The 23271-nt window shown below is 37.4% G+C and overlaps 1 protein-coding gene across 1 annotated transcript; it reads left to right on the top strand.

The window, feature by feature from the left end:
• The first annotated feature begins 25 nt into the window (after positions 1-25).
• LOC104363767 (NOP2/Sun RNA methyltransferase 2) lies at positions 26-22162 on the top strand. The gene is made up of 19 exons (XM_042798155.1): positions 26-247; positions 332-489; positions 636-740; positions 851-956; positions 1572-1643; positions 3856-3940; positions 4749-4941; positions 5338-5412; positions 6551-6681; positions 9261-9334; positions 12330-12460; positions 13058-13154; positions 14289-14464; positions 14990-15082; positions 15458-15593; positions 16897-16977; positions 17203-17341; positions 18173-18212; positions 18827-22162. The coding sequence occupies exons 1-19, from the start codon at positions 161-163 to the stop codon at positions 19230-19232; spliced, it is 2385 nt and encodes a 794-aa protein (XP_042654089.1). The 5' UTR covers positions 26-160; the 3' UTR covers positions 19233-22162.
• The last annotated feature ends 1109 nt before the right edge of the window (positions 22163-23271 follow it).

Below are 23271 nucleotides of genomic sequence, written 5' to 3'. Positions count from 1 at the left end.
CAACGCGGCGCAACGCACGCCCGGAAGTGGGCTGTCTGAGGGGCAGGGGGAAGGCCCCGCGTGATCGCGTCTCGCAGCGAGCACGCGGTGCGGAGTCCTTTCGGCCCCGCGGCCGGGAGGGGCTGCCGCGACGGCGGGGCTGGGCCGGTGCGTGGCTGCCATGGGCCGCCGCGCGCGCGACCGCAGGTGGCAGCGGCAGCGGCGGCAGGAGCCGGGCGGCGGTGGCGGCGGCGGCGTGGATCAGGCGGTGAGAGCCGGGGCGGGGACGGGAGGGAAGGGAAGGGAAGGGAAGCAGCGGGGCCGGCAGGCTGACAGTGGCGGCGTGTTTCAGTGCTGGGCTGGCGGCTACCCCGAGATCGTGAAGGAGAACGAGCTGTTCGAGCGGTACTACCGGGAGCTGGGCATCGTGCCCGCCGGCGAGTGGGGCGCCTTCATGGCGGCGCTGAGGGAGCCGCTGCCCGCCACGCTGCGCATCACCGGCTACCGGAGGTAGGGCCTGGGGGTGGGCAGGGGGCCTGGCGCGCCGGGGGACCCTGCGGTGGCAAGGCCCCGCCGATTTTGCGGCGGAGGCCCCTCTGTCGTCTGAAGAAGGTGTGTCGCCATCCGGTCGCCTTCCGCGGGTCTCTCTCTTGCAGCCACGCCAGAGAGATTCTCCACTGCTTAAAGGAAAAGTACTTCAGAGAGCTGCAGGACCTGGAGGTGGATGGCCAAAAAGTTGAAATGCCGCAGCCGCTGAGCTGGTAAGCGAGCTGGAAGCAAAATAAGGCACCCTGTGTATTCCCGACACCGAGCCGGACGAGCTCGGTTTCTTTCTTTTGCTTCCACCCTTTTCCCATCTCTTTTCCCCCAGGTATCCAGAAGAGTTAGCCTGGCACACTAACTTGAGCAGAAAAATCTTACGCAAGTCGCCACAGCTGGAAAAGTTTCATCAGTTTCTGGTTAGCGAGACAGAATGTGTAAGTTTTGAATAGATCTTGATTTTTTTTTTTTTTTTCTATTTCATATCCTGTGCAGTGTTTTATTTAAAAGCATTATGAGATATAAGAGAAAGGGTGCAGTCTCAATAAGTTGACTAGCTTGGAAGACTTTATGTTGCTGCTGACAGTGATTCATCGCATAACTCTGGCACATAACTGCAGTTGCATATACTTCTCCTAAACTTAATTGCAGGTTTTTTTGTTTGGGAGTGTGAAAATGAGTCACTATAAAATAATTATTTACTGTTAGAAAACAGATTTTTAAGTCTTGTAAAGAGTGCATGTGTGTATGTAACAAGACTTACCTTTAGTAATGGAGATTTATCACTTGGTTGAAGCCAGCTTCTCATGTGTTTTAAGCAGAAACTATATCCAGAGAATTAACAAAATTGGAGTAAATACGCAATTCTCAGAAATTTCGATTGGATGAAATACTGTGATTTTTTTGTTGTTGTTGATGTTAAATGCTAACAAAATGTAATCCTAAATTTATAATAATGTGGGTTTGATTGCTTTATTATTTTTTTATAGAGAGAATTTTTTTAAAAATAATGCTAAACAAAAGGAATTTATTTATTTATTTTTCCTTTCAAGGGAAATATCAGTCGTCAGGAGGCTGTTAGTATGATCCCACCCCTGCTGCTTAATGTTAACCCTCATCATAAGGTAACTAGAATATACAGTGTACTTGATTTTTTTCCTATAAAATAGATGAAATTACAAATTACAACAGCCGTGTCAATGCTGATGCACAATTCTGGTTTGTGTTGGTATGTTTTATGCTTTCTGCCTGTAAACAAGAGCAGTCAGCTAGTGTTCAGGTAACATATACACTGTCAGAGGAACATCTACTTGTTCAGCTCTGTGTAATACCCTGCAAAAAACACTTAAGTTTTAAGTAGTTACATAATCTTACTTTCAAGTGTAAAGGTATTTAGCTGCATCTAAGTTACATAGGCATGTTTCAACCCCCTTTTAAAGATAGATGACTCTTTTGAACTTCCTGCTGTCCATCACACTGTGAACAGAGGTAGTTTTCCAGATCCAAATGATAGTGTTGTCTACCCGGTAGTTTTCACCCCGCTATGCCTTTTGAAGAAGTTGCAAACTTCTGCTCTATAAATCTGTTAGGCAAAATAATTTGAGTGAGCTGAAGCATGTTGTTGATGGTGGCTAAACTGTATAGGTTACTAACTTTAACTGAGGTGTCTAAGGAATGCCCATGATATTTTCTAATGGCAGATTGTAGGAATGGGGGTATCTGGTAGCAAACTGCTGTCCTAACCTTAGTGTTGTTTTCATACTCTGTTGGATGGCATTATTCTCTTAATCTGTTAAATTAACAAGCTAGTTAGAAGTGCCTTGCTATCTCAAGCAGCCATGTGCACTTCTTTCTTAAAATTTTCATGTTGTATCTCAAAATTTTAAGTCTTTCAACTTTCTGACCTACATGTTTTAAACACTTGTTTGTACATACTCACTTATATATTAACATTGCTTAGCATATGTAACTTTTCAGTTTTTTTCTTACTTTCACCCCAACCCAATGCATGACACAGGGCTGATGGCTATTTTATGTGAAGCCATGTCTTCTCATCTCTTAGATGAATAATGAATTGAGTGATAGATTCAGTCCCAAAGTGTCACATGTGCATTTTGAGTTTTGTCTGCAATTGAGCAAGTACTGAATGTGTTTGACTTAATGTAAAACACAAACTGTGAGAATATTTTTGCACACACCTCACTTATATTGCACATACTAGCTAGCAGTATATGTGTTTTGCGTTGAAAGTTTAACTTTGGTGACTGTATTTCAGCAAGCACCTTCCAAAAATGCATGTAAAATTTCACAAATTTGCTCATAAGTCAGACTCAGAATAGGTTCTTTATCCTGTCTTGTGACAAGACAGCAAGTGGTTGCTGTCATGATGCCTTGGCTGTTGTAATTTAGGACCTTTTATGGTCCTTGGTACCTTATTTTCTGAGCTGCTTGTTACGACCAGAATTGCAGGGTTTAGTCTTGTTCATGCCAGGGGCTTGCATATGGATCTGAGCAGATCCATCCCCATCTTTTATCTTGTTGCATTATTTCAGCTAACTTTTACTGGAGCTAAAGGTCCAGAAGATAGTCATATGCTTCTGAAAATCTGTAACTAGGCATGAGGAAAGACTCTGAGCTTCCTTACTTAAGAAAACAGCTGTCAGATGGTTTGCTGTGAAAGTAATTCTATGAATGACTTGATCACAAGCCAAGTTTGCAATGAACTGGGAGGTTCACTATATACTCGAAATCAGGTGTTGGTGCCTGTGCTGTTCTGTTCTGCTGCATGAGGGCAGTTCAAATACTTCCCAAGTGCTTCTTCCAGGATATAGAAACAAGCAGTTTGTGCTCCCTTGATTTTTTCATTAAAGTGAAAATGTGTGGGGAGGGAGAGCAGTTCATTTTTATAAAATTAGCTGTGTCTAATAGTCTCTGATTAATTTATTGATAGTTAAAGTAGTGCTTGCTCTTGAATGTAACTTTGCTCTTAATGTGTGTGTATATGTAAAGTTCAGTTAACTTCAGTCAGAATTGCTTGTGAGCTGATAAAATGACCATATTCCCATATCTGTATTCATATTTCTCTGTCAAATTTTTTGTCAGCAGATGTATTTCTTCCGTGCAAACCAAAGTCCTTTTTTATATATTAGACCCCTCAGAGAAAAAGCATACAAAGAACAGAACTGTACTTTGTTTTTGCAAATTGGTGTTCAGCACGATCATAATTCTTCAAGTGTATGCAGAAATATTTAACTTAAACTTGAACACATAGTAAATTTATCAATTATTTAAATAATACAGGATGGGACTTTTTTTTTAACTTTCTGGTGTTTGTAGATTCTAGATATGTGTGCTGCACCTGGATCTAAGACTGCACAACTCATTGAGATGTTGCATGCAGACATGAGTGTTCCTTTTCCCAGTAAGTCTGGAAAAACTACCGAAAACTTTTGTGACATTGAATTTCTGCTTATCCTTGTAGAAGATTATTTTTTAATATCACAGATAAGTAGCTGCATTTAACTAAATAATGACTTTCCAAAATGTTTGAGTGATATGAGATGGGAAGTACCCCACCTTTTCCTTGAAAGTTTCTGGGCTTCATTTGCCTTGAAGGAGAAAGATGGACTATATATATATCTTCACAGTTCAGACTATAGTATGTTTGATTAGATCTTAATTTTTGTATATGAATCAGATTTACTTGGTAGATGGTGGCCCATAAGCCCTTGTGTTTTAGTGGTATTCTGCAAACACTGGATTAAGCTGCTTTAGCCTTAAAATGGTCATGATAGTTACCTTTACTGTAAGTTTCAGAGTCTTTACTTTCAGTTAGATGCTCACAGAAAATAGTTTGTGAAGTTGGGGGAAGTGGATTCTTTCTGTGTTCTACTGAAAATCTGCTGATGCACGGAGATTGTCTTTGGTGGCAGTGGAGGTATCCTCTGTTACAAGGGTTTTACTTTGAAAAGTTGAAGAGCTTTGGGTTGCATCTTATTGCAACTACATGGAAGTTAGAACTCTTGAGACTATATTTGACACAGCAGTTAAACTTCAACATGCTTTATGTTATTTTATGTTCAGTAAGGGCTCCTCTATTCATAAGCAGTCTTTTAAGTAAAAAATCTCTAGTGAAAGGTTTACACAACTTTGAAGATAAGCCAATAAGCTATGTAAAATTATTTAGCTGTTGAATTGTAAAGCATCTTCCCACTATTTTATGTTCCCAGAGGGTTTTGTGATTGCTAATGATGTTGACAACAAGCGCTGCTATTTGCTGGTTCATCAGGCTAAGAGATTAAACAGCCCGTGCATCATGGTGGTAAATCATGATGCCTCCAGCATTCCTAATCTACAAATAGATGTTGATGGAGGAAAAGAGGTCCTCTTCTATGACAGAATTTTATGTGACGTCCCCTGCAGGTAACTTGCATATAATCTTCAATACACAGATTTTAGTGCAGTGCTAGAATTTTTGTGTTACTGAGCTACGCTTTTTGAGTCACTTAGTGTGTTATGATTTATAGTAACTTCCAAAACAGATGAATGCCTTAAACTGTCTTAGGTAATGGGGTACCAAATCAAGGTGAATTTTTTTCATTCCAATTGATACTTAAATTTGGTCAGTTGAAGGGCTTCAAATTTTGAACTTACAGTCAGGATACTGAAATACAAAGATAGTGTAGAAACAAACAGTATAGCATAGAAGAACTAGTTAACATGGGAAAAGGACTGTTAATTTTTTGTTGTTATAAATGACTTGAGTATGAAATGAGTTTTGTCCATAAATAATACAAATCTGTTCAACCTCTGTTACAGTGGAGATGGAACCATGAGGAAAAACATTGATGTATGGAAGAAGTGGACAACACAAAACAGTTTGCAGCTCCATGGGTAAAAATGTTTATTACACATCTGTATTTCTTTCATTTGTTTCCTCCTTTTCCCATAGCTTTAACATCTGCATGTATTCGCATGTTAATATGTGACAAAGCAGAGACTAAGAAGAGCCACTTTTCTTTCAAATCAAGAGCTTATGTGCTATTCAGAAAGTGTAATGTTTCAGCTGTGAGGAGTGGAGCGTGTGAATCTAAATTGCTTGTATTCTTATGAATATCTGACATATTAATGTTCATTGAATTAATTTAGACAATATGCCTAATAAAATGGGGAACAAATAATTTGGTTGGGATTCTCAGCATTTAGGCAGGTAAAACACTGTTGGAAAACACAGAAACTTGTAAAATTTAGTAGTAATGTTTTAAAGTCTTTAGACTATTCGAGATCAAACATAACCAGCTTCAGTTACCTGAGATTGATTTATGTTAACTGATGGCAAATGAGTACTTAGCCTTGTGCAGGTACATGGTAAAAAGCAGTAATTTAAACAGAGATGAAAAATCTTAGAACATTTTACTGTGCGTTTGTAACAAGCTGCGAATGCTGTCAGTTACTGTGACACAGCTGACCTATGGTGACTTGTTACAGCTTGGTAAGTCATTCATAATTGCATGTTTTATTTTAGTTGTAAGTATGCAAGTAGGGTGTAAGTTGGTGATCCAGCTCAGTGACACTTTCCTCAGAAGGCCGATGCTAGCTAATCTGTGTTGTTCATAATATTTGTAATAGTCAGATCGCTCCTCATTTTAGCTCTAGATTTCTGAAAATAAGAGTCAGCTTTTGGGGTATAATTTCTCTAGTGATGAGTACTTTATAATAAACTTGATGGGGCACTAGAAAGAACAAAATACAGAGTGTTAAAAGTTACCATGCATGTTGTGTTAATGTTTGACCTAATTGCTGTTTAAATAGGTGTAATTGTGAGTGTGTCTGCAGTATAGACTGCACTAAGCTGAGTTACTTTAAACCTGACTTTAATTTGTGTACTGGTGACAGCTGTGGAACTCAGTAAGTACTGGCTTAGTCCATGGAGAGTTACGTGTCTACAATATAGCCTCACTTGTAAGAAATTTGATGGCAAATCTTTCTGGTTCCTGAGTCATACCTGGCTAGACCAAGAGTGTTCTGTTAGATTGCAGTTAAGAATTGCAACCCGTGGTGTTGAACAGCTGGCAGAAGGCGGGAGAATGGTATATTCTACATGTTCATTGAATCCTATTGAAAATGAAGCTGTGATCGCATCTCTGCTGGAAAAGAGTCAAGGTGAGAATGTGGGCTTGGACTGAGTGAGAAATTTTTTTCTCCACCCAAAGAGGTATATGTATATGATAGTGCTAGAAATAAGCTTAATGTAGGTAATGTGCTCCTAGTATGCAAAACCGCAGCAATTTTCTGGTACTGGTAGGATTTCAGTGGTGTTGATATGAGCAGTCTTCATGAATGGGTCTAAATCAGATGGAGACACAAAATCTGAAGAAGCTGTGTTAATGATACACAAAGACTTCTACAGATCAATGGAATTCAGCTTGTGTTTATCTGGCTTCTGCTAACCTATTCCACTGGTTGCAATCCATGTCTGACATTCATATTTCCTTTGGAAAACACATCATGGGACATTACTACTGTATGTTATAGGAGCAAAAAGCCCAGAGCGTACTTAAGCAGTTAGAGGAATGTTATTGTGCACCAGTAGGTGGGAGTCACTGATACTTTTATTGTCCTTTGGCCCCCATTTTGGCATGGTTGGAATTTTAATGTCTTTAAGATCATGGGGGTTTTTTTACACTTTTGACTTGCATATGAAGGCTTGCTTAAGTTAAGCCTCCATCATCTGAAGTAAGAAAAGGTGGGAAAATTGAGATGAGCTGAGAAGCTGCACTGCATCAGTTTGTGGTAGTATGGTTTAGCAGCCCAAATTTCTGGCCTTGAGCTGATGGACACTTTTTTCTGAGTCAGTAACCTGAAGTTTATAGACATCTAACTGGATTTTGCATGAAAAGTTCCATGCCTTTAAGTTGCTTTGTCCAGAGCAGAAGCAGTTGTACTGCTGCTGGAGCTGAGCTCATTCTGGAAGTAGAGAAGTAGAAGCCCGTTTTGTGTAACATTTTCTTTGTGCCAATCACTCTTCTGGCCTGAAATTATACATGAAGTGTCATTGACTCAGAAACAGCAGTTTAGCTAAAATGCCTGTAGATAATTAGGAACTGACTATTCAATTTCCATTCAAAGGACATTTTGATTTGGAGGTAGTTTCTTTGGCAGACGAGTGAAAGAACAACATAGACATGTTTCCAGTAAACTATAGTATGTTTGTCTTATTGAAGTCTGTAGTATGCCAGGGTTAAGTTTAATGATGACAAGACTGGAAGGCAGTAAGAACTAGTTTGGATAGGAGCATGTAACAGTATGGATCTTAACAGAGGCCAGCAACTGCAGCATCTGGGGCAAATTCAGTACTTGGAAGTAAGGATCTTTGACTCTCTGTGTCATTCAGACTTTGTCTTTGCGCAGTGCAGGTATTTTGAGGCTTACATGGATGCTATGATGTCCCAGCAAGCAAATGTTACCCTTGGGGCTTGAACATAGGTGTTGCTAAAGAAGGGTGAGGTAATGCAGTGGTCTGCAAGGAGCATTGTACCTCAAAGATTTGCTCAGATCAATCCAGAAGGTTGTTAGTTCTTCAGTGTTAACTTAGTGGCTAGCACTGTGTTACACTGCTACTTGGGGAGCAGATCAGAGATTGCTTCCACCTTACGGCAGAAGGAGTAAGGAAAACACATTTTTGTATCATGTCTCTCTACTGGGAATTGTAACACTTCTGACAGACTGTTTAGTACCTGATCAGTCTGATGTAGTCTTGAGGCATCAGCTGAAGTCATGCTGTAGGTAGGCAGGAATATTCAAAGGACAGATGCAAACATCGAGTTTAATCATATTTGAAATGTCATTTTGGAATTTGTGAATTCATGTATCACTTTTTCATTTATTCAGAAGACTTGCTTAAACTCTCACTGTAAGAGTAAATGGTTAGTCATACAGAACAGGTTGATCAATTGTGTACAACATGAGAAAAAGCTTACCTAACTGTTAAATAATTAGGTATTCAGAATCACAAAAAAAGAAATTTTAAGGTTATTCTTCTCCAGAGAGATCAACTATGTAAACAGTAAGTTTTTATATCATCCTTTCTGGACTTGGGACAGCTTAACATTTTTATTCAGTATATTAAATTATACTCTGTTGATGTTTCTTGTAATCTGACATATTTTAGTCACATAGCCTTTTGTCCTGTTAGGTTGATAGTACTTACCTGTTTAACAGTTTGGAATTTTCCTTTCCACTTAAAAAGTAGTAAACTCTTTTTCCTCTCACACTGGAATATATTAAGATTGTAAGTCCATAAAATGATAATATATCAAGCATTTTAAAAGGCTTAGTCATCCCAAAAGAGTAGTCCTCTGAAAAATACTTAATTAGTGTAGTAAATCGAAATACTAAGTAAATGAGACTAAAACTTCTGTGACTGCTTTGCCTTCAACACTGACATTTAATGATACAGGTTGTAGAGTATTAATCTGTGCAGCTGCTACAAAAAGTATCTAAGCATTATATTTTGGTTAATTTATAGGTTGCAAACTTCGGTAGTTATTATGAACAGTTCTAATCATCTTTCTTGTTAATTTACACAGTAGTAATTGTATAACATTTTATTCCTTGCAAGTTTTAAAAAGCAATGGTTTTTAATTGTTCTTAAAACTTAAAGGAAAACTTTTTATAAAAGTTAATAAGGAACACAGTTTCAAATTCTGTTTTCAAGAATGTTTATATTAATTGGATTTCAGGTGCCTTAGAACTTGCTGATGTCTCTTCTGAGTTACCAGGTTTGAAGAGGATGCCAGGAATTACAAAATGGAAGGTACTTAATCTGGTATTTCTGTGAAGTTCTTGGTCTGTGATAGAGTGTTAAATTGGGGAAATTTTGAAGTGTAACATTTCAAAACATTAGATTCAGCTGAAGTAATGGTAGTGATTTGCTCTTTAGACTTTTAGACAATATAATATTGTAGGTGAGAGGGCTAAAAATATTTCTGGCGGTAAGTTCTTGTCTCCTCAGCATCTCTCCTCTTTTTCCTCTAGCTTTCTTTGCTTTTGTTTCCTATGCTTAATATAATTCCCTTTTCTGTTGTGTGCATGTGGCCTGTAGATGGCAGCATAATTTCAGCCACTTTTTTAAGTTATCCCTCCTCCTGTCTTTACAGTCTGTGAGCTTTAGATTCTGCAGTTCTTTAGCTGGTCCATTTGAATCATTCGGAAGTAAAAGCTGTTAAACCCTTTCTGGAAATAGGCTATAAAACGTGTAGTGTTATGAGTAATCTAGAGTATTAATAGAATCTTGTATTTTGTTCCAAGCCTTATGTGATTTCAGTTCTGGAAACAGACTAGTAGGGAGGGGCAAAAAACCCCAAAGCTTCTTCAGCTTCCTGTTAAGAATATAATCAAGAAGAGTAGAAGGCCATCCTGGTAGTAGGGAGAGAAATTCATATTAAATTTTAATTGTGAGCACATGCCTTTGCAACACCATTGGTTTTTCTGTCCTCTCTCACCATCTCACTAGTGTCTTGCAAAGGCAGTCTGCAAACTTATGCCTGTGTATAAGCTAATGAACAAGATGCATGGAATAAAGATTTGCTTATGTTCTGTCATGGAAATTCAGCTTAGAAAGTAGCTGTTTTCTTTCTTCTTACAGTTCCACAAGTTTAATTTGTATGCTTTTATCTGAGGATAAAGGTAAAATGTGTAACTGTGGCTCTGTGATCTCAATTTTACTTTCTTCTTGTACTGTGTAAGTCTACAAAATATATACATAAAGATCACTATGAGTATATTGTATTCCCTGTAACATTTGTTGCTCTGTTTGCAGTTGAAATATAGTTCTCCCTGAGGGGTATTTTTAAAAGTAGACTAATAAAATCTGTTGAAAGTTTGCAAGACTTTCTTCAGCCCTTATTTGCTGCTACTGTATATTTTTCAGGCCTCATTGGCTAGCTCGGCATTGAATGTATTTGCGTGCCTTGCTGCTGTTTTTATTTGGTGTAGTCTTTTGTTTGCTGGTGAAAGATCTGTTTAGTGGCAGCTCTGCAACTTAGTAATTACATTGAATATTCCTGAGCATCAGTTGACTGTAAATATCTGGAAACAGCAAAAAAAAAATAAGGTTTTGTTCAAGTGACACTTTGGTGCCTAGAAATAGCATTCAGTACTCTCTTCTTCAGCCATACAATGAATAAGCTCCAATGAATTATTTTAGAGTCTTGAAGGAAGAGGCCTTTTTAACTCTAGGTCTGGTATTCTACTTCCACAACACTTTTAGCCTTTGTTCTACCCAAACAAGAGCCTGGTGAAATGTGCAGTAGGGAAGAGTTCAGCATGTTCTTTGATGCTCTGTCATTCTACCAGTTACATTATGTGGTCAGGCTGGTAAACCAAAACTGAACAGAGCAGGGCTGTTAGGCAGTTATTCTAGTACATCCAAAGTAGTTCTAGACTTGTTTTCACTTCCAGTTATTTATCAATCCCATTGTTTGTTTCTCTTAAACTGGACTTGCGTCTTCCAAAGAAGAGCAGTTCAAAATCACAGTCTATCTTGTCTCCATCTAGCAGTATGATATCTAGCCTATTTGGACTTAAAATACTAATTCTGGAAATACAGTAATTTCTATCTTGGGAACATGCAGAGGCACAGTATTTTAGGTGTGATCAGATCAGTGTCTGGGAAATGCCAGATTTCATGATGCTGAAATCTGTGTTTTAACATTCTTAGTGAAATTGTAATCTAGATAAATCTTACATTTCAGTTTCCAGTAGAACACTTAATTAAACCTTCAAGTCAATCACAGTGAGATGTTTGAAAACACTTCATTGTACTTTTCAGTCCTGAAGTCACTATCGCTGTGACTTCTCTGTTTTGTTGCCTTAACAACAAAAACAGGCCTTCGTTTCAGTCATTATTTTTATGCATTTTCTCCATGCATCTCCAAATGTGACTTTTCTTACTGCTCTAGCATCCAGCACAGAACCGTGTGTCTAAAGCTCTGAAGTCAAATTTTCCTTGTTTTTATTTTTTTTTTCCACTTTGGTATTCTTGCTAAAAGAGCATTCAAAATGCCTTGCTATGAGCTGTGGCTCTAACCTGCTTGTATCTTAAGAGTTCAAAAGCTTTGATGCTTAGACAGAATGAGGCACTGTTATGTCTGTACAGTGGATTTATAGATGTGTTCTGATTCCTGGATAAAGATACAGACACTATAAAATTCATGGGGACATGCTCCTTCAGTAACTTTCCTTGAATACATCTCTATCTGTGACCTATGTACACCTGTGTCATGGGGTTCTATGCTTACCAAGCTGTTGTGTTGTACTGTTGCATCTTTATTATGTAATAAAATTGGAATTCCTCATTTTTAAGCTCTATTAGTCAGCAGTAGCCCATTTGTATACTGCTTGGAAGCTGCTTATAGCAGTGTTTCACAGCCAGTCTCATGGAGAAAAAGAAATAAGAATATCCTAAATCTGATGGTTTACTAATCTTATATATACTCCACCACTATCCTTCCTTTGGATTTTGGTGTTCTGCATGTTCTAGTAGGTTACCAGAGATCATTGCAGTTGATTCTGCACCAGTCTTTGCTTGACTGCATGCTTTGAAGCATACAAAGTGGATCAAAGAGATACTGCTGGCAAGAATCTCCTGCTCTTAAGTACATAAATACAATGCATAAAGGAACAATACACTTTAAAAAACTTAGTTTACTATACCAGAAAATAACTTCTCTTTTTGACCTCTGAACCTTGGTTTGAAAGTATTTTAATTAAAACTTATAAAATCGGTATTTATATTTACTCCTTTGAAGGTAATGATGAAAGATGGACAGTGGTTTGAAGAGTGGAAAGATGTGCCTTCAAATAGACAAACACAAATACGTCCCACTATGTTTCCAGTAAAAGATGAAGAGAAGCTGAAGGCAATGAATCTAGAGCGTTGGTAAGTTCTCCCAGAGTTTCATGAGGTTTTGATGGTTACCTTATATGGTGGTAGGCATATTATAATCAGGTCAGATTAGGAATGTGTTGCAGTATAGACCCATGCTTGTGTAGGTCTGAGTATATTTTGATGTGAAGTGGCAGTCCACAATATTTAAATTCCAGTGAACTGAGGGAAATTATTAGAAGCTGATTACAAGAAATAAGTACTCACACAAACAAGTCAAATTCTTTGCATCCAATAGAGATACATAGCCAAAATTACTGGAAAAGTATGTAAAACTTTAACATTTTAACAGACTTCTTTGCCATGAAAGACTTTCATAGCTATTCTAAAAATAGTGTTTAGAAATGAGTCACTAAAGCTCATTTGAATGGTGAGAGGAATGCATTGCACCGATGCAAGTTATTTTGCCAGAACGCTCTATTTCAGATCCTGTTTCTAGCTTGATAAACTAAATCTGCACAATCCTACTAGGAATACTTAGTTTACCCTGAAAACAAATATAAATGTGACACTTATCGTACTTTGTGAGAGCCTGAATGTTGATGATGAATACACTGCAACCTTTTTATTTTTCCCCCTCCCCCCACCTAGTCTTAGGATATTGCCACATCACCAGAACACAGGAGGTTTCTTTGTGGCTGTGCTAATAAAAAAATCTCCAATGCCATGGAATAAACGCCAGCCTAAGGTAACTTCTTTTAAAAGAGCTAAAATGTTCACTTCTAATAACATTTATGGAATGTTTTTGAAAGCTTACATAATAGAAAACATGCTATAGCTGTTTTGCCCTTCGGTTATAGTTCCGTATGCTAATTAAAAATAAATTCCTAAACCCCTTAATAACTTTTTTTTAAAAATCTCCTTTTAAAATAGAGAAGCAAAAAAAAAGGAGGGGGGAATTTTGAAGTCATAGTAAAATAGCAAGATAAAACTTGAACGTAAAATTAAGGCTTTGAAAGAATTACAGAAGCAGATTAGATTGGGCAGCTGCAGCTATCACTTCCTTCATCTGTGTGTGATCCCTCTGCTGAAGGCTTTTTTCTTCTGTGTTGTAAGCTAATTCCGATTTCGGTTTGTCTTACTCTGTAGCTGGTTGCTCAGGAGTGATTCACTAGCAGATTAGTCTAGCAGATCAGCATCAGGGGCGATAGATGTAAAACTGTTAAGAGCAGCAGCAGCTTCAGCCATCTGACTAATCTGTTTGTTGACAATTGTCTTTATATTCCTGTCAACAGGATTTTAAGTTGACATGATTTATTTGATCTCTTAAATTGTTCATATCATTAAGAGACATTTCATTAAGAGACATTTCTTCTGTGAATCCCTTTTAGCTGTTCCCATTTATCTGATTTGCTTCACCTTATGAACAAACTCTTAAGAACACCTTATGAATAAAATCTATGTGGCAATAAGGAAAAAGCACTTACTCAGAAGCAAGAATCATCCAAATAGTTTATGCCGTTCTAAGTTTAATGTTGTAGGACTCTTATAGAAAGTGTGCAGCAGCAGGATGAGTGTGTCACTTTGAGCACTAGGAGGAAAGCAGCAGATCCTGACTTAAAATAGTCTTCTCTGTGAGTGCTTGAGCATGATTTTGTAAATGGCACAAAAATAGTTTTATTGGACAGTTACTAAGAAGTTGTCCAGATCTGTACTAGAGGTAAATGCAACTTTTATCTTGACTTAGCAATCAGATTAACTCTCTAAATGGATCTGTTTAAACACTTACATACAAATTGATAAGAATTAAGCACATGCAAAGAGAGAACATAGAAGTTAGATACTACTTACACTTTGTTGAAAATACTATAATTTGAAATAGATTCATCAGAAATTACCACAAAGAACAGGAGATACTGAAGTGACAGCAGCTAATTCAGATAATGGTTCTGAATGTATTACTGAAGAACCAACACTTGCTGAAAATGAAGAGTGTAAGAAAATGCAGGAATTGGAAAATTCAGACACTGAGCAACGCAAAAAGGAAGGAGTATGTGGGTAAGAGACCAAGTCTAAGTGTTTGTCCTGTGACAGCTTTGTAATTGCTGAGTATTTTATAGTTCTTTCGTTATTGGACTCATTTAGAAATCAGTCCAGAAGAATTAATAATGAATTTGCTCAATTGCCCTATGATTCCATGTTTTCTGTTTTGTATTTCAGTAAGTTATGAAAATAACCACTTTTCTTATTAGCACTGGCAAAGTCTGTTAGTTCTTTCTTGTATGTTAAGGAAAAAAAACTACTTTCAGAAGTTAACCTTTGGAAGATCTTTACAATTACTCCCTCAGAAATCTCTCTTTATTTGTTTTGTGGTTTCTGTTTTGGATCATTGCTTTCACTTCCTTATTTTAAGAAGTTAGATTGTGGGTAGTGTTATCTTAGTGAAGCACAGGAAAATGTTAGTTTTCTGTTTGACATCCTATCGTTACCACAAGGCAAGTGTTGACTAAATGAACTGAATATACTGATATTAAACCAAGTACTTTTACTAAAATTGACAATGCAATGGCATTTTCTTTTTAGACCACCACCATCTAAAAAAATGAAGTTGTTTGGTTTTAAAGAAGACCCTTTTGTGTTTCTCCCTGAAGATGATCCATTGTTCCTTCCTATCCAGTAAGAAAAAAATGTTTCTGTTTTGGTAGTAAGATTCATAGTAGTTTAGGAATATTAGTAGTTCAGTTCATCGCAAAAGACAGGTCTGGTTGGTCACACATAAAACTTTTTCCTTAACTTTGCACCAAGTACCCATCTCCTCAACACTTAAACTCTCCTTAAATGAAAATAGCCAACTATAGTGTGCACTGGAAATTTTCAAGTGTATCTTAGCTTGTCTTTCTGCTGTCATGTATCTTGGAAAATCTGATCTTTGTGTTCTGAAGCCAAAGTGTTAAGTGTTTGCAGAGATAGCTCAAGGAAGCAGGCTAACCCATGCATTTTAAGTATGTGATGTCATTGTTCAGTTAATCAAAATAAGTATTATGACCACAGGAAGTTTTATGCATTGGACCCAACATTTCCCAAGATGAATTTACTGACTCGAACTCAGGAAGGAAAGAAGAGACAGCTGTACATGGTTTCTAAGGAGCTAAGGAATGTGCTTCTGAACAACAGTGAGAAGATGAAGGTATGGTTCATCTCTTCAGTTTTTCAGAATGGAGATCATAAGCATCAGTGGATGTCTCTTTGAACTTTATAGCTGAGATTATTGTTTATATAGAGGATTAGTAGGCCGACTTCTTTTTTTTTTTCTTAGTATGAATGAATGTTTTCCTCTCTATCCCTCCTCTGTTAAAAAGATGAGGAGTTGTCTTTGAGAGGTAAATAACAGTCTCCAAGATTAAAATTAGTATGCTTTTTGGCAGATGGAAGGGAACTTGAAAGTAGAGGAAGGGAATATGTAACTGCTATGTGTGTACCAGCATTTTTATGTGGTCTTCAGGTACCTTCATAAGTTTATATTGACACTGTTGTATTTAGGAGCCCCTTAATTATAAAAGCATTAAGAGCTTTAAAAGCCTACCAGAAATAATGGATGACTTCAGCTGAATTATTAGCCAGCTGTGTTACGTGGGGACATTGTTTCACAGTTATTTCAACAACTTAACATTTTCAAAAGTTAAGTTGAATGATAATGGGATAAGAAGTAGTTTTTGTGAATTAAAGGGAAAAATTACTTTTTTTTTTTTATATGACTCCCCATGTAAAATGCCTTGCAAATGTTAAATATTAGTCTTAAAATTCATTGAATAATTTCAGTTAGAATGAGATCATCTAGACCAGCTTCCTTCCTGCCCCAAGCAGAGCTAACTTCAAAGCTAGATCAGATACAGTTCAGGACTTTGTCCAGTCAATTTCCAAGGATATTTGTTACATCTTTGCAACAGATTTTTGAGAAGGATAAATAATTATCCTTTTATCCCATATGCAGGAAATAGCTACATAATTGACAAAATTTTAAGAAACTGGTGCATTATATTAGGCAGTGAGACTTTGGGTACCACAAAGGATATAGTGTGCATAGTGTCCTAATATTAAGCACCTGTGCATTTTTAAAATCCTATCCTTGATTGACTTTCCCAGAATCACCCAGAAAATTCTATTGCAAACTACAATTAAAATTAGATCTTAATAGTTCATTGCCCTCATTTTAAGACTGCTACTTCCTCACCATGTTCAGTTTTCAGCATGGAAAGGAGTAAAAGGTGTTTACACTGAGAGAGAACTACGTTTTGATAGTGGGAACTCCTTTTCCCTTGAATGAATTTCCACATGAATTTAATTCAATGTCCAGTGCAAATGAACAAACGTTATGGCAGAATTATCCTTTTTTCCTCCTTTTAGACAAACAGTTGAGGAAGAACAAAGTTCAGAGTAATAATTTAGAATTTATACTCATTAATGATGCTTATTGTCTTTGCTGCTTGCAGGTTATTAACACAGGGATAAAAGTCTGGTCTCGCAACAGTGATGGTGAACAGTTTGGATGTGCATTCAGATTAGCACAAGAGGTAATTACATAGCATTGTATTTTCAAAGGAGATACTTTGGTTTCCTCTAGAGACTATAGCACAGCTGGCATTAACTTTGTCAGATTAATGACAATTTGCATTTTCAGTATAGTTTAAAATGTGAAAATTGTTTTCTGATATTAGCTAAGACATACTGGTTTTAACATTTTCACTTCAAAAAGTAGAGATTGCATTTTGAAATAATTATATTTATTTATTAAACAGGGAATTTATACTCTCTATCCATTCATTCATGCAAGGATTATAAATGTCTGCATAGAAGATGTTAAAATTCTGCTAACCCAGGAGAATCCTTTCTTAAGTAAATTTAGCAGTGAAACACAGAAGAAAGTCAAGGACATGGGTAAGTCTTTAATTTGTGCCATGAGAAAATTATTATTACATGATACATGGAAGAATGAAAATGCCATCACATAAACTGTGTTTGCTAAAAATTTTGACTAAGTTTAATCTTAAATATACTTGATAATTAGGTCAGTAAGCATTGCTGAAACCCAGTGTGCTACTAGAAACTGTAGTTCTTTCTGATCACAGCCTTTAAAGTTTATGAACTCCACTGAACAAATTTGTGAATTCTGTGAAGCAGTGCTTTGAGGCAACACTTAAAATATCTGATGAATATAGATTTTATATATGCTACTGATATTTATGCCTGTTAGTGCTCCAGCTGAAACTGTTGCTCATCTGCAATTGTTTGTCATGATTTTACATATGAAATGTAGTTATTCATATTTGATTTTCTTAAGTACAGGGAACAATGTCTACTCATATTAAATTTTTATTTCCGCTATGCTGGATGCTTGAAGAATTAAGACTGGTTTTCAGTCTTAAGTAAAAGTTCCTTTCTAGATTCACTCAATGAATGAATCCCCTATGTGGTTTTGTATTTAAGCTTGTTTGTTTAGGGTTTGGGAGAGAGCAGGGTTGGCAGTTGCTTTTGTAACTATATAAATACTTCGGTCTGGAAAAAAAAAAAAAATAAAAGGCATAAAAACTGGTATTGTCTGTAGTTTACTGTACTGATGTAGATAACTGCAATAACTACTAACCAGGTCATGCTGTGTGGGTGTCTAAAAACTTGTTTTCTTTAACATTTTCAAATTACAATCATTCTAACGTTATACCAAACCACAAACCATTTGTTTTTTGTTCCTCCCATCCCCCTTCCCTATAGCAATGGGAAGTATAGTTCTGAAGTACGACCCAGACCCTGAGTAAGTAGATGTGTTGCTTTCCATTTATGTAGTTTTAAAACTTGGACAATAATTTACATTCACTCAGCAAAAACAGAAGGGGAGGCATAGAGACTATCTTGCCTGTGTATTCTTAAAACAGTTGTAGGATTTAGCTTTATAAAGGAGAGCTACTAGTTCTGCCAGAGGTCCGCAATATCTCATTGCATGTGATTTATTTGTCTGTTTGCTTTCCCTGTGAAGACCAGCATTTGGAATAGAAAAGTTAAGTTTTTCGCTGTTCATTTTTGTTAACAAAGTAGTATTAGAAGCCCTTGAGAACTTTTTAAATGTAAACTTTTAGCTTGCTGTTGCTTATATTGGTTTTGAAACCAGAGCCAGAAAATTATTTTGTTTGTTGCAGAAATTTAATAGCATTGAGTTGTTTTTTTTTTTTTTTTTACTTACTTGCTTATAGACAAGCTGGTACCTGTTTGGATATTGAAGTTAAGACCAATGTATTTGTCTTCTATGAATAGTTGTAAACTGTATTCACTATTAAAGATTGTGCACTTATTTATCAGGGTATGGCCATGAAATTAAGTTTTGAAAATGAACTTTCTCATAGTTGACTGAACGTAACTGCTTGTTTGTAGAAAACCTGATGATCTTCAGTGTCCTGTAGTGCTGTGTGGTTGGCAAGGAAAGACATCACTCCGTGCCTTTGTGCCCAAGAATGAGAGACTTCATTACCTGAGGATGATGGGAGTTGAAGTGTTTAAAGCAAAGAGAAAAGAGGAGGAATCAGAAAGTAAAACAGAGGAAGAAGTTCAACATAGGCTGGTACAAACAGAGGAAGGAATGGATGTAGCAGATAAAGAACATGATCTAATCACAAAAATGGAAGCAGAAATAAGTGAAAAATCTTCCCACAGTCCTGTGGAAAGCAGTGCTATGGAAATAGAAAATAAAATTGAAGATTTAGATCATTCTAGTAAAAATGCCAACAGTCATGTAAGCCAGGAAAGCAAAGACACAGATACAAGTAATGTCAAAGATTAAGTTTCTTTATTACTTCACAGCTTCCATGAGGCTCACATCCAGACTTTTGCTTTTAGCATGGAAGTATATTTTAAAATTTCGGTTGGAATGGAATGTTCCTCTCTTAAAATTTCACCTATTTTACTTTTAAAATGAAAACTATAAAGAGATTTCTCTTCAGGTGTGTCGTCTTTTTACCATTTTAAGTTCCATATCACTGGTGGGTTTGTGTGTCTGTTGCTGGCAATGGACCGTGCACCAGAAAAAATCTAAAGACCGTATTTGAAATGGGATAATGGTATGTACAAATGAACTGCCTATGTAACTGGTCAGGAATTCCTCCAGAAGGAAAAGCTGTGGTTTCATTCAAAGCACATAAGTTCTAGAAAAACACTTTTTCTCTTAAGGTTGCTTACTGCACCTACCACCCAATCTGATTATTACTTATACAGGTTCTTTAATGGATAAGAAAATCAGCATGAGTATGCATACAAATTCACATATAGGATATCTAACTAAGAACCTGGTTAACGTTTATTCGAAATAAAACTGTGCACAACATCCTGGGAAAAAAAAGTGCAGAATGCATTTTTTCAGAGACTGATGTTTTGAGATTCTTCTTCAGAGTGATGAATTGCTTGACAGCTAGTAATTGTCATTAACGAGATCTTCGGGTATGGTGAGCATGCCACAAATTCATCTCTTGAAATGTGCGTATCTAAGTGTCTGTGACTATCCCTCAGATCTATTGCTGTCATCTGTTTCTCTGTCATTTCTTCAGGTGAGAGTCATCTCTTAATTTTTGCAAGATACTTGTTTAGAGCTGAAATAATAGTTAAAAACAAAACAAGAAAATGTGATGGTATTTATATTGTATAGTAGATGTTTAAAATAAGTTATTTAGGTCCAAAAGAGTAATGTACTTAATCTGACACTAAAAAAAAAAAATCAGTTAGCTACCTCAGAAACTTATATTATAAATTCTGTCCTTTGTGGCTTAGTTTCAGCAATACTCTTTGTACTTGTATCAAGTTGACCTGAAAGGAAAGTGGCCAGTGGTACAAGATATTGTCCTCCACTAGCACAGTGGTGATTCAAATACTTGTTGCTAGTCATACTGAATTTTACCATGTGTATTTTAACTCACAAAGTCCTAATGTGGCTAGGATCCACTTGTCCCCCTACAACAGACTTTCTGATGCCTCCCCTTGAACTACTTCATCAAAGGGAGTATTCTTGAGGGAGAGATGTAAAAGTGAAATAATGCCATGTCCTCTGATAAGATACTAGTCTCATGCAGTGAAGAACCATTGACAGGACTCATTTTCCTCTTGAGAGTCAGTAAAATAGGTTAGTAAAAAAACAGTTCTTGCCCTTGTATTTTGCTGAAGTTTGAGTTTGTTCTTTGAATCGGGCACTGCGATTGGACAGGTGCTTTTTTGGCAGCTCCGTAGGCTGAAGAGCAGCATAGCAATATTTTCTGTTGAATGGAGGTGTACACAAAGCATAATTTTTAATTCTCAAGAGTATACGAGGAAGAAAAATGGTAACAACTTTAAGCATGAAATTTAACATTGGTTCTTTGCATTTATTCTGACATTGGGCATTTGAAATGGAAGAAGGGTGAAAGAACAGTGTCATTTTTTTTAGTCCTCATCACCATCAGTCTGCAGTACTCAACCCTGAGGATGGCTGATTTTAATCCATCTAATCTTTTTATGCTCTGATGATCTTCATAAATTATTGGAAGGTCAAGTGTTAAAACTTCTGTGAAGAAACCAGAATTTGTTTTGAATTATGCATGCTGTTACCTTATCTACTGATGGTCCTGAGCAGCATTTTAAGCTTTGTCTCAGTCAGTGAGTCTAAGGATATAAGTTTATGACAATTTAAGCTGATAAGAATACTTTTTCATACAGACAATCCAGACAATTAAATCAGAAAAAAAGATAACTGTACAGCAAGTGAACAGTCCTGATTATTTTCTTTTTGACTGAGCTTACCACTGGTAGACTAAAATGAGAGTAGAAAGCTTTTATCTGGGAGCTAAAGAAAAGTAGGTTCCTGGATCATAAATGGACTGAAACTGGGTATAACTTAAACTTGTAATAGAATAAGAGTCCACATCTGCATAATCTTAAATCTTTTGAGTAGTCCCATTTTCCTGCATTATCTGTGAAATTTTGCTTTGCTCTTAGCTTTTTGGAGGTTTTTCTTTTCCTGTCAAGTGGGAGATTTCAGCCAAGAAACTGGGAGCCTAATTTTCTTGTGCTGATCAGCAGTTTCACTCCGTATCTCAAAAAAACTCTAGAGACTGCAGTTTGGGGTTTGTTTTTTTAATACTATGAGTTTGCTTACACCAGTTGCTCTGTCTCAGTTACTCTTGCCTTGAGTGCCAAAAGGAAGATGCCCCAAACTCTTGGTAGCAGCTGAAAATCCTGTCCTAGTTTTCCAGGCTGGGAGCCTGATTAAATTGTTTTGTTTGTCTGCTGAGCTATGTGCCACTATGGCTCTGATGTCCAAACCCTCTGCTTGGATGGTTTTGAATGTGGGTTGGTGCAAATAATTTAAAAGGAAGATGAAAGAATTGATATGCAAGCATGTTAATTTTGAAAATGTGGAAGTCTTAAAAATCACTAGGTTTGAAGTTCATGAATTAAGTCCATCCTTGTAAGCAGTCCCTATTAAATGTGAAATTTCTCTAGTAACATTGCTGTTTTTTAGAAATGTAGAATGGTAGATGTTAGCACTGATGGCAGGGGGTTTTATATGTGCTAGAGGGGAAGCAAGAAAAAAATTCCTACATCTAAATGTATAGTCTGTTCATGTTCTGCTTGGAGATGCCCTCAGGAGAAGCTGCTGGATCCTCCAGAAAATAATCTATTGATTGAAAAGCCTAGAAAGAAAGGAGGGAAGAGACCACATGGGATACTTATTTGTAGCTTTTTCTTCAGTGTTTACTCAATGTTAGTTGTTGTTTTGGAAGTTTGTTAGACTTTTTATGTTTTAGTTTGATGCAAGATGAATATTCCATAATCTGGTGCCACCAAGGTGATTTATTTTTTTCTTAAATGTCTGAATCCTATTAAAAGTCCAAGACTTCTCCAACTCTACAGACCCGTTGAAAAATTCCTGTCTATAAACTTCAATTTCAGACTTGGCAGTAAAAGAAAGCATTTTAGCTCCTGTCACAACCCTTCTCAAAGGCTGCAGCAGAGGGAAATCTGTGCATGCATTTCTTCCAGGGGAGGAGTCCATCCCAGAAAACAAGCAGCGGTGTGCTCGTGGAGCTGAGCTCGGCAGCCGGCCGTGGCCTGCTGCCTCTCCAGGGCAAGTGTCGTCACCAGCCCCCAGCCCAGCACCACAGATGCACCCGCCGCTCCATGACCCCACAACTGCCCTGACACCATCAGCTGGCATGTTCATGGCACCGTGTGTTTCTGCCACCCCACTCCATGGTGTGGGGGGCCCGGCGGCCCACCCCGAGCACCTTGCGGGCCTGTTCCATTGGGAGCGGGGGCAGCACGGCGCTGTGCGTACCCCCAAGGTGCGGTGTTGCTCGTGGGGTGTGTGCACTCTTTGCTCCAGGTGGATTTGCCACACCTGCCACTGATCCTTGTATCAAGCACGTGGTTATATTTAATTATGATGTAATTTGTTGCTCTGTGCTGCTTAAACAGACCTGATTATTGGTTTTTTGACTAAAATCTGGTTTACCTCTTATGGTATGACTGCTTGTGTAAATGAATTTAAATTAAGCTACTTCTGCACTTGGTATTCCTATTCAGTTACGTTTAAGCAGGCTGTTGGCTATGTGGGTATTTGTCTTTAACCCTGTCATTTTCTTTAAATGAGTTACCCATGTGTGACTTTGGCAGGATGGGTAACTCCAGGCACTCTGTCACTGAACCATCCCTTGAAAACATACCTGTACATTCCTGCCTCACCTCTATACCTCTTTGTGAGTGGAAGATGCAAAGCATTAGAAACACATTTTCCATTCATCATCCCTTGCACTTATTGACTCTTCCAGTTTTCTTTTAGTGTAGCTCAAAGCGTC

This window comes from Tyto alba, unplaced genomic scaffold (assembly GCF_018691265.1).
Source record: "Tyto alba isolate M040663 unplaced genomic scaffold, T.alba_DEE_v4.0 Super-Scaffold_27, whole genome shotgun sequence".
Taxonomy (NCBI): domain Eukaryota; kingdom Metazoa; phylum Chordata; class Aves; order Strigiformes; family Tytonidae; genus Tyto; species Tyto alba.
The sequence above is the reverse complement of the archived record's forward strand: the minus strand, read 5'-3'. Positions and strand labels throughout refer to the sequence as shown.

Excerpts from the sequence above, each read along its gene's own strand:
- LOC104363767 (XM_042798155.1), top strand. The coding sequence starts at position 161 with ATGGGCCGCCGCGCGCGCGACCGCAGGTGGCAGCGGCAGCGGCGGCAG. Across the intron at positions 16,978-17,202 it reads CATTCAGATTAGCACAAGAG|GGAATTTATACTCTCTATCC; the intron begins GTAATTACATAG and ends TTTATTAAACAG. Across the intron at positions 18,213-18,826 it reads AAGTACGACCCAGACCCTGA|AAAACCTGATGATCTTCAGT; the intron begins GTAAGTAGATGT and ends GCTTGTTTGTAG.